Raw genomic sequence first — 13,792 nt, 5'->3', positions numbered from 1 at the left:
ATTTTTTATATTGTATATTTACTTATCTAACTTTTTATTGTAATATACGTTTGAGATAGATGTTTAATGTATTTTTTGTATTTTTTATATTGTATATTTACTTATCTAACTTTTTATTGTAATATACGTTTGAGATAGATGTTTAATGTATTTTTTGTATTTTTTATATTGTATATTTACTTATTATTTATTTTCTATTTTTTAAATAATAATGCCACGTGTCATCTTTCGGGAGAATTTTTTTCGCTGATGTGGACGCTCTATGGAGAGCCTCAAAAGGTTCATTTTATTAGTATAGATTAACTTTTTATAATTTAAAAGTTATAAAACTTATACATATTAATTATTGAATTTTGGAGACTAAGATAAATATTTCATTATATTACTTATATCCAATACTGTCCATGTTCATATTAGTTCAAATCAGATTAACGCAATCGAAATTTTATAATTTTTATTTAAGTTTTGTAGTTTATATTAGGCTGTTGAAACATTTACTCATTCCAAAGTTTTTACAGTATTTAGCCAATCAGATTTTTTTAGATTTTATTAATTCTACTGTTCTTTTTATTGCTTTTTAAGTTTTATTTATGTTTTTAAGAAACCAGTAATTTGTGATTATAGGTTTTTAAAGCTATAATCAATTTTTAGAGTCTAATTTTTGTACATCAATTTTTTAAAAAGCTTACGACCATAATAGTTACAGCCAGTCACAACAGTTTTCCTTCTTACCAACTTAAGGGTAAATTGGATTTAGTTGGAGGGAGTATTGATAGGTACAAGAAGATTTACTATCGCAAAGGGAAAAGAGGAGTAACTTTGGAGGAAAGGAATGACGTGGCAAGTGAGGAAGTTGTCTCAGCTCAAGAGGAAGAGTGAAGTAACAACTCTATCTCATTCGGAGGGTTTGTTGTTATGAGTCAGTGAGCTGGAGAGTGAAGAACTATTAATAAACAGAGATTTATAGATTGATTCCTTATGCTTGACTGTTGTAGTTGTAAGTTGTTATGAGACTTCTCTCTCGATCACTCAGTTACTCGCTTTAAGATTGTAATTGTTACATACTCTAAGCTATCAATTTATCAATATTCAGAGATTTACAAAGTTTGGGATAACTATAGTCTATCAGGGTTCCCTTTGGATTGCAATAAAGGATATGTTATAGCCGGGGTACAAGAATGACACACTGGGGACATATTCAAGCTTGTTTGATCTTGTAGTGAACTGTGAACCTGTTGAGTCTTGGGATCATTAGTATTTGCTTACTCATACACTTTTACTCTTTGGATATAAGTAACATGGCATCGGAGGCTAGTTCAGACTGGGATACAGTGTTACATCAGCTTACGAGCAGATCACATGACTACCTATCATCCATACTCTTGAGATTAGCGTTTCAAGTATCAGTTTGGATATATGTCGTAAGCGGAATGAGACATTGGTAGGGCCTGGACGATGGGTCAGATTTATTTTTTTGTTCTGAGAAAACGTTGCATTTCAAACATCCCCTATATATATCAAAAGAGAAACATTACATTTGACACGTGCCAGCTCCACGTCGATTTCAATTTGAGTAGCTAACCTATCGGCCTCACAATCATTTAACAATTTATACGTTCACATACTATTTTTTTTAATTCTACTGCAGACAATTTAATGTGTTCACACTAATTTTTTAATCAGCTCATTTTTAGTTTTTGCATTTTTAACCTTTGTATTAGTGAACTGAAGTTTTCTTCGTACAATTAATGAATAATATCATTTTGAAAGAGTTTTTTTTTAAATGATTAAGATTCTCATCAACTAAAATGATGGAATGTGAATGTTTTTAGAAATTGAAAGTTTTATATCTTGCCGAACTTAGCCATGGTTGAGGCTTTCTGTACCTGAAGGCAAAAAAATAATTGTGATTGGTTATGAATTAAAGAAATTGAGGTAAAAAACATCACACAAAAAGTTGGATCTTTAGTTAAGCCAAATATTGTTTTTCTTTACGGAGTTTTCATATCAGACTAAAAATTAGAAACATAATCAGACTGTAAAAAAAAAAATCAGAAATCAGAAAAGTTTAAAAAAGAAGAAGAAAATTCGTGAAATCGATTGAAAAAACAGAATTCAGGTGCTCGGTGAAGAGATCACATTATAAGAAAATACACGTTATTGGTTTTAGACTACGTTAATTTTGCAACATGCCCAAAAATATTGACATGATTCTCAACCATTTTTAGTGGTATTAAAGTATAGTCCAATAATTATGTATGTTAAATAAATACTGAAAATATTTATTTGTTCTCCATCATCCAAATATTTAAATTGAACTAATTTTTATGAAAATTTAAATACATTATTCAATTTTTTATGTTTATATTATTTTATTTTAATATTAAGTATATTTGGATTTTTGTTAAAAAATACATAATTAAAATGGGTATCTGAACTCAAATCTCAACTGAACCCGCAATGATTCGAACCAAATCCAAACAAAAAATTGTAAATATCCGAATGCGATTTAAATTTCTAACCTTAAAAATCTGAAATCTGAATAAATTAACTAAATTCGAATGGGTGGATATATGTTTATCTCCAGAAAAAACTATACAACAAATCTCTTATAATTATAACATACAATAAATGATCTAATAAAATATTTCACCAGCCAAGCAGTTGTAAAATCGTACACAAAAGAATGCTTATTATTAACCGCGGGATCAATTTAGTTGTTGACGCTTAAGATTCTTTAGCTTAAGGGACACGTAATCCATTTGATACGTGAATAATTTGATTTAATAAACTATCGTTACAGATTATCATCACGTACGTTCCCTCTCTCGCTATTGGCTCTCTCTTTCTTGTTCATCAGTTATGAGGGTGTTCGTGGACACTAAGTTTGGCGCAACGTTCACCTCTGATCTTAGTCGCATCAATAAACTATCAGATATCAAAAAGCGGATCGAGAACTCTCATGGTATCCCTGTTTCCACGCAAAAGCTCTTCTTCGATGGCGTGGAACTTCTTGTAGATCATTATCAACTCCCAACGTATCGCATCGTCAATAACTCTCGCCTCCTCCTCGAAGTACGTGATGATCACGTCAACAATCAAATGCTCCATCAATCTCCATATGCAACTCAAGGCTTCGTCCCTTCCATGGCGATGCGCAACTACGATCAAGCGCCACCGTCCCATGCAAGTTCATCTTTCTTTAATCAAGATCCGCATACGATGGCGAAGAGCAACCAAGTGCCACAGTCACATGCAAGTGCATCTTTCTATAATCAAGATCCGCGTACGATGGCGAGGAGCAACCAAGTGCCACCGTCACATGCAAGTGAAGCTTTCTATAATCAAGATCGGCTTGTGAGCAACGACGGTCAAGTGCTTCATCAACCCGATGTACTAGAGTCATTTTCCATGGACGAGTTTCTTGAAAGAGCTCCATGGCCTGGGACAACCGGAGACAACGTTAACATTCAAGAATCGTCTGGGAGAGACAACGAGAATCAAGATTTGTCTCCACCGCCGCATAAGCTGACAGTAATCATGACGCAGTATGATAAACCTGGGAGTGATTTTCTGGTTGATGTGAACGCTAGTGATAACGTTGGGGAGCTGAGGAAAGAGCTGGAGAAGATGCAACAGAAGTATCAGTTAGATCTGCCTGCAGAAGGCTACTTCTTTATGCACAAAGAGAGAGTGTTGGTCGATGATAAGTCCTTCAGCATGAACCGAGTAGCTAACGGTGATACCATTGAGATTTTGCCCGAACCTGATATCAAGGACTTCTATACATAGGGAACGGATCATTTGGTCTTTGACTCTGTGCATTTTCTGCTAATATGCTAAAAGACATGTAATTACTAATATGATCTAAATGAAGAATGCCTTGCTGTTTTTGTTTTGTTGAGGACTTTGAGTTCTGTGTTTGATAGGATGGTCTAAGCTAAAGAACACATTTGGCGTGTATGTATACCTTTAACCATACTGTAGACTGAAGTTAAAGACCAGATCATATCGAACAAAACAAAAACTATGGTTCATTGTTAATAAACTAATAAATTGTCTTTAATCTGATCTTTATCAACAAGGATCTACTTCCGGTCTTTCTAATTCCTTATAGCTTTACATTCTTTTCTTAAAGATTAATGTTTTCTTCATAAATAAAACCAAATATCACATTATCAAAAGTTTCCAAGCAATTAAAAGGCAACACGGTAAGTAATGGATCGAGTCTGGACTTCCTCCTTAGTTTGATGAGTTTTTTTAATGGAACATGCATGTGCATGAGTACCCATTATTAGGTTTTCAGTTGTCTATATACAAATCAATAACTCTATCAAGCACCTACTGATACCTTCAGAAAAGGATCTATCTTTGAAATCGGATGCATGGGAAAGCAAGACGGAACCCTAACTATTGTGACCCACAGCTGTGTTATATTCGTTGATTCGGATGTACAATTTTGGAGGATTTAAGACATTAAATTCGGCATATACTAACAGTGTAGTTCAAGGCTGAAAAATGCTACAACATCATATATAGTTAGTTTTCGTTTATGCTCTCGAAAAGTCCGTGTGTGAAGTATTAGAACCTCGGGTTAATCATGTTTATCTCATAAAACCCTTAATGGGTTTTTTAAATTTTTTTTTAAATTTTTTTTTTCTGATTAAAACCATCGTGTTCATTTTTTTTCTGATTAAAAAAAAATTAAAAAATGCAACAATCGCGGGCCGCCACGTGTCAGTGGGGCCCGCAAACAGTCCAAAACCCCAACAATAATCGATCCTTAACCTGAGCTTTTTATTACCGATTTTTTGTGTTTTTGTGGAGCCCACCACTATTTTTTAGGTAAAAACCCCTCCCAAAACCCCCGATGCACATGGTCTTAGTTATGTCTAATTAGTTGAGTCTGCATAATTTTCCGAGTATTTACATGTGTTTAGATTAATTTTATTGATGTGGAGGATACTAATTTTTACAAGTCGATTGGGCCTAGTAAAAATAAGTACGGATGTTTGAATAGAATTTTTACAAGTCTAATGAATAGTGTAAAAATATAATCTAGTATAAAGTAAAGACTTTTTCTTGAGTTCACCCCCTAGGGTGAACCTAAAGGTTCACCAACCAATAGAAAGTTGTCATTTTAGATCTAGTATCTTTTAATTAAGGAAACAAAATAACTTGCCAAATTATATTATGCTTTTAAAATAAAAAATTAAAAATTAAATAAATAAAAATAACAATAGTTCTAAAAAAAATATTATTTAAAAAAATATTTATTTTTAAGATTTAAAGTTTAGTGTTTAAGATTTATAATTTAGAATTTATCCAAATGTTTAGTGTTTTTCCAAGGGTTTAGGGTTTACCCAAGGGTTTAGGGTTTACCCAAGGGTTTAGGGTTTACCCAAGGGTTTAGGGTTTACCCAAGGGTTTAGGGTTTACCCAAGGGTTTAGGGTTTACCCAAGGGTTTAGGGTTTACCCAAGGGTTTAGGGTTTACCCAAGGGTTTAGGGTTTACCCAAGGGTTTAGGGTTTACCCAAGGGTTTAGGGTTTACCCAAGGGTTTAGGGTTTACCCAAGGGTTTAGGGTTTACCCAAGGGTTTAGGGTTTACCCAAGGGTTTAGGGTTTACCCATGAACCCAAGAATAACTCTAAAGTAAATGTTTGACTTTAAATGGAGAAAGGCCAGTACCGTATTTTTGCAAGTCCATGGGCAATGTTGAGTTGTCTTTGGACAATGTAAAAGCTTTTTACTAAGGGTCTGACTAGTTTCTCCGCTACCACCCGTAAACACAGCTTTGCGGTTGACAGCGTTTCGAAATAATCATATAAATCGCTACAAATCGTTTCAAACAGCTCTGAACCTCATAAAATCAATGGCTCGTTCTATCTAGTGTTTGCGGTTGGAGGCGGTTACGGACTATTGTGGGCAGATAAATAAATATAACAAAATTTTCAAAAATATTTTAAAATATAAAATTAAAAATGGAAATATTATAAATAAAAATATATACATATTTTATATATTAATTTAAATTCATAAACAGTATCATAATTTTATAAAAACTTTAAACTACCTAACTATTCATTAGAACTTTTAAAAATTAATATACATACATATATAAAGATATACACTTATATAAAACGAAACAAAATATTATTTTAAAATTTTAATATAAATCTTCAAAAAAAAATAATTAAAATTATAAATTTCAACTAATTAAAAAAGTTAAATAAATAAACATATTATTATTAATCATATTATATTTGATAATTATTATATTTTATTACAATAGTATGTTTTTATACTTTTATAATGTTATAATATGTTAATATTGGTAATTTATTATTAAACCGCTGTAATATCTTATAATCAATTAGTCACAAATATTTTGCAAACGCAACAATTTTTAAACGTTGTGCCAGTCATACAAAACACTTAATAACACTTGAAACCGCTACCACCCACATCCGCAAACTCCTGCACCTGTAACCGATGTGTTTGAACCAGTCAGGCCTTAAAGGCATGACTCATTTCCCCTCTACCACTCGCAATGCAGCTTTTGCGGTTGATGGCGGTTGTTGGCGTTTTGTAATAATCACATAAAACTCAATAAATCGCTTCAAACCGCTTTAAATCTCTGAAATTCAAAAGCTGGTTCCATCTAGCGGTTGCGGCTGCGGGAGGGTAAAAAAAATTATAAAAAGAAAAACAATATAAAAATAAAAATATTCAATAAACCTTTTAAATTGAAATAATATAAATAATAAAAAATATATATTATATTTTAATTTATATTATAAAACTTTAAAACAAAAATATTTTATATAGCTTTTAAAAATTTAATAGTATATTTTATAAATATAATTTTTATATTTATTATAATATAATGATTTTTTAATACTTTTACAAAAAAAAAATTTCACACTAAAGATGATTATATTAACATCAACACCAAGTTACAGACCGGCGATTACATGCAATTCCGGTACACAAGTCCGGCGGATTAGACTTACATCCCCGGAAACAGAAGCCCACACGAGGGAGACAATATTAGACATCAAACCAGACTGAGAGATAACTACAGCACAAGCTAACATCTAGAAACATCAAGAACAATAAAAAACAGATCCATAAGGGTGATAGAACCAATTGCATGTAGACTTGAGAACCTTGGAGAGACAGATCGATGGAGACAAACTTGATCAAACCATCGAGCCTACAAACCACCTATAGTGAATGGTCCAAACAATTGATAAACCAAAGCAGCAAGATCCGGGAGATCAAAGGAACAATTTATTTTCCTGTCTACAAACCGGAGACGGCGAAGTCGTAGAAAAGACGACAGGAAACACCAACTTGAAGCTTAACGAAAGAATAGATCTCGATCAGATCTAAAGATTAATGACAACGAGCGAATGCAATCAACACCAGATACTGTCGCATGCACAAAGACAAGAGGCAGAAGATCAAACCGATGAAGAAGCCAAGAGAACCCAAATCCAACATGCAATCCAACGGAGGGCAAAAGAGACTGGATCAGATCTAACGGCTGGAACAAAGTCTAACCTGGAGATGTTTAGATGGAGCTTGAACTGGATCAACATTCCACTAACAGTCACTCCGAAACGGATCAAAACTAGATCGAGATCTAGAGAAGGAATCCATCGATGAGTAAAAGAAGTTAAATCTGAAGATTTTATCAAAAACTAGAAAATATAGAGAATCTATACCCGACTCCGGCTCTATGAGAGCAGCCGGAGCCGGAAAACGAAAGGCGGCGTGGATTCTTCTAGAGAGAGGTTGGAGAATTTGTTTCTAATACTTTTATTATTATACAAAATGTAAATATTGTTAATTTATTATTTAATCGCTGATGCATTTGATAGTTAACGAGTCCTAAGTATCCCGTAAACGCAACAATTTCTAACCATTGTACCAGTAGTACAAATCGCTTAAAACCGCAACCACCAGCATTCACAACCGCCCGCAACCGCATCTCTAATCGCTGCGGTTACACCAGTGAGGCCCTAAGTTGATGACTAAGGTAAGTTTATTTGGCTACAAATGGCTTAATCTTATTAAACTTGGTGACTAAGCTATTTTAATGTCTAAGTTTAATTAACAAATGACTTGATGACAAATGGCCAAAGCTTAGTAAACTTAGTGACAAATGTCCAAATTACTTCGTGACTAAGCTTTGTAAATCACTCGTATAAATAGACATCTTATTCTCGCCGTTATAGATACACTCATGAATAAAAATCTTGCACAAGATAATCTTCCATATACAGAAGTCGCAACAGTGCCTCAAGTTTTCTAATGTAAGTCTCGAAACTATAGCGTAAATGTTAAGTTTACAGATTTTGTTTGGGTGATTCAAAACAGTCTCACATGGTTTTATCCTATGACTCAAAAATTATACAGAAACCATCTCACCTACGAATGATTTGTTGAGTTAAAGAAAGAGATCAGATCTACTCCACGTATTCGTCTATTTCCTTATGTTTTTTTCAAACTTTTTACGGCCTTATATTATCGTTTCCATCACGTTTTGTTTCGAAATTTTCAATCCGGATACTCAGCGTACTAACAAGAAAACCATGATACAGTTATGAAGGTGTTCGTGGGCACTGTGTTTGGCTCAACGTTTTCTTTTGATCTTGATCCTCGTAATAAAGTGTTTGATATCAAAAAGAGTATCGAGAACTCTCAAGGTATCCCTGTTTCCATGCAAACCCTTTACTTCAATGGCGTGAAACTTGTTGTAGATCATTATCAGCTCAGAGTATATCGTATCGTCAACAACTCTCGCCTCATCCTTTTGTTACGTGATGATCACGTCAACAATCAAATGCTCCATCAATCTCCATATGCAATCCAAGGGTTCGTCCCTTCCATGGGTAGGAGCAGCTACGATCAAGTCCCACCGTCACATGCAAGTGCATCTTTCCTTAATCAAGATCCGCGTAAGATGGCGAGGAGCAACCAAGTGCTACCACCGTCACATGCAAGTGAAGCTTTCTTTAATCAAGATTTGCGTATGATGCAGAGGAGCAATCAAGTCCTTCATCAAACGCAGATATCTCCAGTGCCACCGTCACATGCAAGTGCATCTTTCTTTAATCAAGATCCGCGTACGATGGCGAGGAGCAACCAAGTGCCACCACTGTCACATGCAAGTGAAGCTTTCTATAATCAAGATAGGCTTGTGAGCAACGATCGTCTGTTTCCAGAGATGCTTCAAGATATCAGCCTGAAGCAAGGTTTCTGGCCTGGGATGACAACCTTTGGAGACAACAACAAGATTCAAGAATCATTGAGGAGAAACAAGATGAATCAAGATTTTCTTCAGAAGGAGCCATATCTTCCGTCTAACACTTATGGAGCTATCGCCAACGAGAACCACATGTTTCGAACGGATAAGTCCAGCACATTTGGAGACTTCTCGTTTGGTGACTATCGTCATATTTTAACCGATAGTAACTGGCCTGCGAGTACATTCGACGAGATCATCAACAAGAACCAAGTGTTTGAAACGGAGCATTCTTCAGTAAAGTCAATCTCAACAGAAGAGAGCAGCAGTCAAGTGTTTCAAACCAAGAAGTCTCCACAACCGCCGAAGCTGACTCTTATCATGACACAGTATGATAAACCTGGGAGTAAGTTTCTGGTTGATGTGAACGAGAGTGATAACGTTGAAGAGCTGAAGAAAGAGCTGGAGTATCTGTTAGACCTGCATGCAGAAGGATATTTCCTTCTGCACAAAGAGAGAGTGTTGGACGATGATAAGTCCTTCAGCATGAACCGAGTAGCTAACGGTGATACCATTGAGATTTTTCCAGGACCTGTTATCGAGGACTACCATACATAGGGAATGGATTGAACATTTGGTCTTTGAAGCTTTTAAGTCTTTCTTCATAGTTCTTTTGCTTTGTTCAACCTTTGGCATTTTCTGTTTTATAGTTTTCTTCAAATATGCTAAATGACATGTACTAAAATGAGCTGAAAGAAGAATGACTTGTTGTTATTGTTTTTGAACACTTTAAGTTCTGTGTTTTATTGGATGGTCTAAGCTAGATAAGACATTTGGAGCCTATGTGGTGTAATGGAGGATGCACCTTTCAAATTTCGCTAGAAGAACACTTAGAAATTAAAATTCTCCTCCTACAACACCAAATGGCAATACTGTAGAATCATATATATTGTGGTCAAAAGGTAAAGAGAAGATCATATCAAAAAAAACAAAATACGAGTTAAGATGTTTAGTAGAATCACACATTCACATGTACAACAACATAAACTATGGTTCATATTAAAATAAAAAACAAAAAAAACTGTCTTTAAACTGATCTTTAATCAACAAGGATCGACTCTCTCCAGTCTCCTCTAATTCCTTATAGCTTTACATTTTTGTCTTGAAGATTATGTTTAACCAAACAACTAAACAACTATTGTTTAGTTGATTAACAAAGAGAACAATCAGAATTACACAATCTCTTGTTAAGTAAACAATAAACTTTCTCTGCTTTATAAAAGTGTTTTTCTTGGGTTCACTCCCTACCAATAATAGTTTACCACTTCATATTTAGTTTTGGAAAAAAAGAAACAAAATATTTCGAATTTGTCGAGTTAAATTATGTTTGAAAATAAAAAAAGAGTAAAAATAAATAAAAATATTAATAGCTTCAATTTTTTTTTTAATATTGTTTACGCCGTCAACAAAACACTAAACTCTAAATCCAAAACTCTAAATCCTAAATACTAAACACTAAACCTGTGAGTAAACTCTAAATCATTGGATAAATCATAAACCCTAAATCGTAAACACTAAATACTAAACACTAAACTCTAAATGCCGCCAGCAAACTATAAACTCTAGACACTAAACCCTACGGTTTGGGATTTATCCAAGGGGATTTATCCAAGAATTTAGACTTTACCCAAAGGTTTAGAGTTTACGCAAGAGTTTAGAATTTGGTATTTAAGGTTTAGGATTTAGTGTTTAGGATTTAAGGTTTAGTGTTTTGCTGGAGTTGTTAACCATGTTAACAATAATTTCTTTTTTTTCTGCAGCTATTAATATTTTTAATTTATTTTTACTTTTTTATTTATTTCAAAACATAACTAGATTGTGATCCGTCCTCTGAAACGACGAGTATACTTTTTGTTTTAATTTTTTTTTAAAATTTAATTTTTCTGTATCTTTTATAATCATATTTGTGTTTAATATTAATTTAATTTGATAGAATAGATGCATAGATTTGGTAAAAAGAAAATTGACCTACGCAGAAATATAGGATACATACAGAGATTTAGATGTATAGGTCGTTAAAAAAAAATCTAGAGGAAGAAGTGGACCTGATTATTTCGGAACTAAAAAATGGTTACAAAAATATATTGATGACATGACTTTTAGAAAAATATGATATGAATAATTTCATTTAATGTTGATTTATATTTTTGGTAAACTTATTAGAATATGGTAATAATTCATATATTACATTCAATATTGATATTTCTTTTTGGTAATTTTTTTTAAATATGGTAATAGTTCATACATCATCTATAAAATAAATATATTCATATATAACAATTCAAATTTCGAAATATTATTATTTTGTGTAATTATACAATTTGTATTACTAAAGCTTTCAAAAATTTCTACAATTTTTAAAAAAAATTAAATATCTAATCGTAAGATCATTAGTTTCTTATATATCTACAAATTTTATAAATATTGTTTAGGCTAAATTTTTGATAATTATACAATTTTATATCATTTTTATTAATTTTATACAAATTGATTTAATATATATCAAATCTATATTAAATATTAGTAAGAAAATAGTGAAATCTATAATATTTAATAAAATTTATTTTTAAATATAAGTTATATTTAAAAAATTCCTTACTGCATATGGTGCAGGAAAACACCTAGTTGACAAGAATTAGAGAACAAAAAATAAACTAAACACAAACTCAATTTAGTTAAGACATGGCATACACAACAACCAAAACCGCTTTCCCGAAGCTCGACCAAGTCCGCAACAACAACAACTTGACGCAAAAGAATGAGCCAAGTTTAACCAAGAGTCAGAACCCGGTAATTTTAGTCTCCTCGGTGATCCGCTCTTAAAGATAATGACCCATCCGAGAACAGCTCGCCGAGGCTTCATAGCACCCGCCTACATGAACAAACAGCAACATAAAAGGCCTAGCAAACCCGCAACAACCAAAACTGAGCATTTATTAGCCCGAAGACGACCTGCACACGATGTCGCAACGAGTAAAAAGGGTTGAATTCTCCGTACTACCTGCCCCGAGCCCACACAATTGTCACACACACCACCACAAGAAGCTCAAGCAAACCTAACTGATCCACCACCACAAGAAGCTCAAGCAAACCTAACTGATGCTGGGATGTGAGCGAAGACCAAACGTTTCAAAGTGGCGGTCAAGACTCGAACCACCACACGCCCGTAATCGCCGAGAACCGACTAACTGAAACTGGAGCTGCTAGAGCCGTCACTTGCCTCAGCAAAGACGGGAAAACAACCATGGCATACTAATCATAGTAGGAACCACGAAGAAGAGGACCGAAGATGGGGAGCCAAGAAGAAGGCCACTTAAGCGGAATAGACGACCGCTCTTTAAACCACTGACGAGACCTATGCGAGCCGGCCACTGAATTCAAGTACCAACCCGCCTGTGTGCTCAAGCCCACAGCTCGCCGCCGTGGAAGAGAGACCCACCAGCACTCACTGCGCTAAGGAGAAGAAACCCATGCTCTATGAACCGACGAGATACATCCTCCCAAGCCGAATGGCGCCCTGAAACCGAAGCAGCGAACCGCCGAAGATCCAGATTTGACACAGCGCTCCTCCTCCTCTCAAACAAAGAAAACATAGATGTGATCTAAGAGAGAATAATCGACCACCATCGAACCCCAAAAAGCCAACTGCCGCGACCACCGACCTCTCGACCTCCTCGCCATAATCCTAGAGAGAGCTGAGAGACCACAGGAGAAGAAAACCCCTCTACAGCGGAGTACTCCTCGGCGTCATGAAACCCTAACACGTGACAACACGCATATCGGAGGAGAGCGGATAGGAGGAGCGGCAGCAAAACGAGAGAGAGAAATCTAAACGGATCAGAGGCCTTCGGTCGTCGGTATGCGCCGCCACGCGCCGTCCGGCCGGAGGAAGGAGAGCTCACTTTTTATCGACCGAAGGGATAAGGTAGAGAGAGAAACTTACAAAAAAAACAAAGGCTCGTAACATGCATTGTTAGTTTTTTAAGTAGTTCACGTGCATATTTTGGTGTTGGACTAATAATTTATCAACTAGGATAAGATCCGCGCCTTGCGCGGAATTAAATTATTATTTTTATTATATTTTAGAAAATGAAACAATAGTTTGGCTTCATTTGGATTAGGGGTTTTCAATCCAGATATCGGGTTGGTTTCGATTCGGTTCGGTTTTTTCGGTATTTTGGTTAGTAAAATATAACTACTATTCTAAATCCATATTTACTTTGACTTTAGTCTTTCACATACTTTTGAAAGATTCCAACTGGACAACTAAATTGATCAGCCAATCTTGTTGCTTTAAATCATTAGTATATATATATATATATATTATTTAGTTTGAATATTTATTAAATAAAAATTCATATGCGTTATATTTTATGATCATTTGTAACTTATTATAACAAAAAAAATAATCTATTGATCACAAAATTTTCAGAGTGAGAATCTTCAAATTTCTAATAATATATAGACGTTTTGAAAA

At 34.3% G+C, this 13,792-nt stretch overlaps 2 protein-coding genes across 2 annotated transcripts; both read left to right on the top strand.

Moving 5' to 3' along the window:
- The first annotated feature begins 2,862 nt into the window (after positions 1-2,862).
- Positions 2,863-3,792, top strand: LOC106330081. Its single transcript, XM_013768637.1, has one exon. The coding sequence runs from the start codon at positions 2,863-2,865 to the stop codon at positions 3,790-3,792; it is 930 nt and encodes a 309-aa protein (XP_013624091.1).
- Positions 3,793-8,613: 4,821 nt separating this feature from the next.
- LOC106330080 lies at positions 8,614-9,873 on the top strand. The gene has a single exon (XM_013768636.1). It carries the CDS (start codon positions 8,614-8,616, stop codon positions 9,871-9,873), a length of 1,260 nt encoding a protein of 419 aa, XP_013624090.1.
- Positions 9,874-13,792: the final 3,919 nt, after the last annotated feature.

This window comes from Brassica oleracea, chromosome C3 (genome assembly GCF_000695525.1).
Source record: "Brassica oleracea var. oleracea cultivar TO1000 chromosome C3, BOL, whole genome shotgun sequence".
Lineage (NCBI taxonomy): Eukaryota > Viridiplantae > Streptophyta > Magnoliopsida > Brassicales > Brassicaceae > Brassica > Brassica oleracea.
Note: the sequence above shows the minus strand (reverse complement) of the source record. Positions and strands in the feature narration are given on the sequence as shown.

Bases quoted from the DNA above. Each gene is read 5' to 3' on its own strand.
- LOC106330080 (XM_013768636.1), top strand. From the start codon at position 8,614: ATGAAGGTGTTCGTGGGCACTGTGTTTGGCTCAACGTTTTCTTTTGAT.
- LOC106330081 (XM_013768637.1), top strand. From the start codon at position 2,863: ATGAGGGTGTTCGTGGACACTAAGTTTGGCGCAACGTTCACCTCTGAT.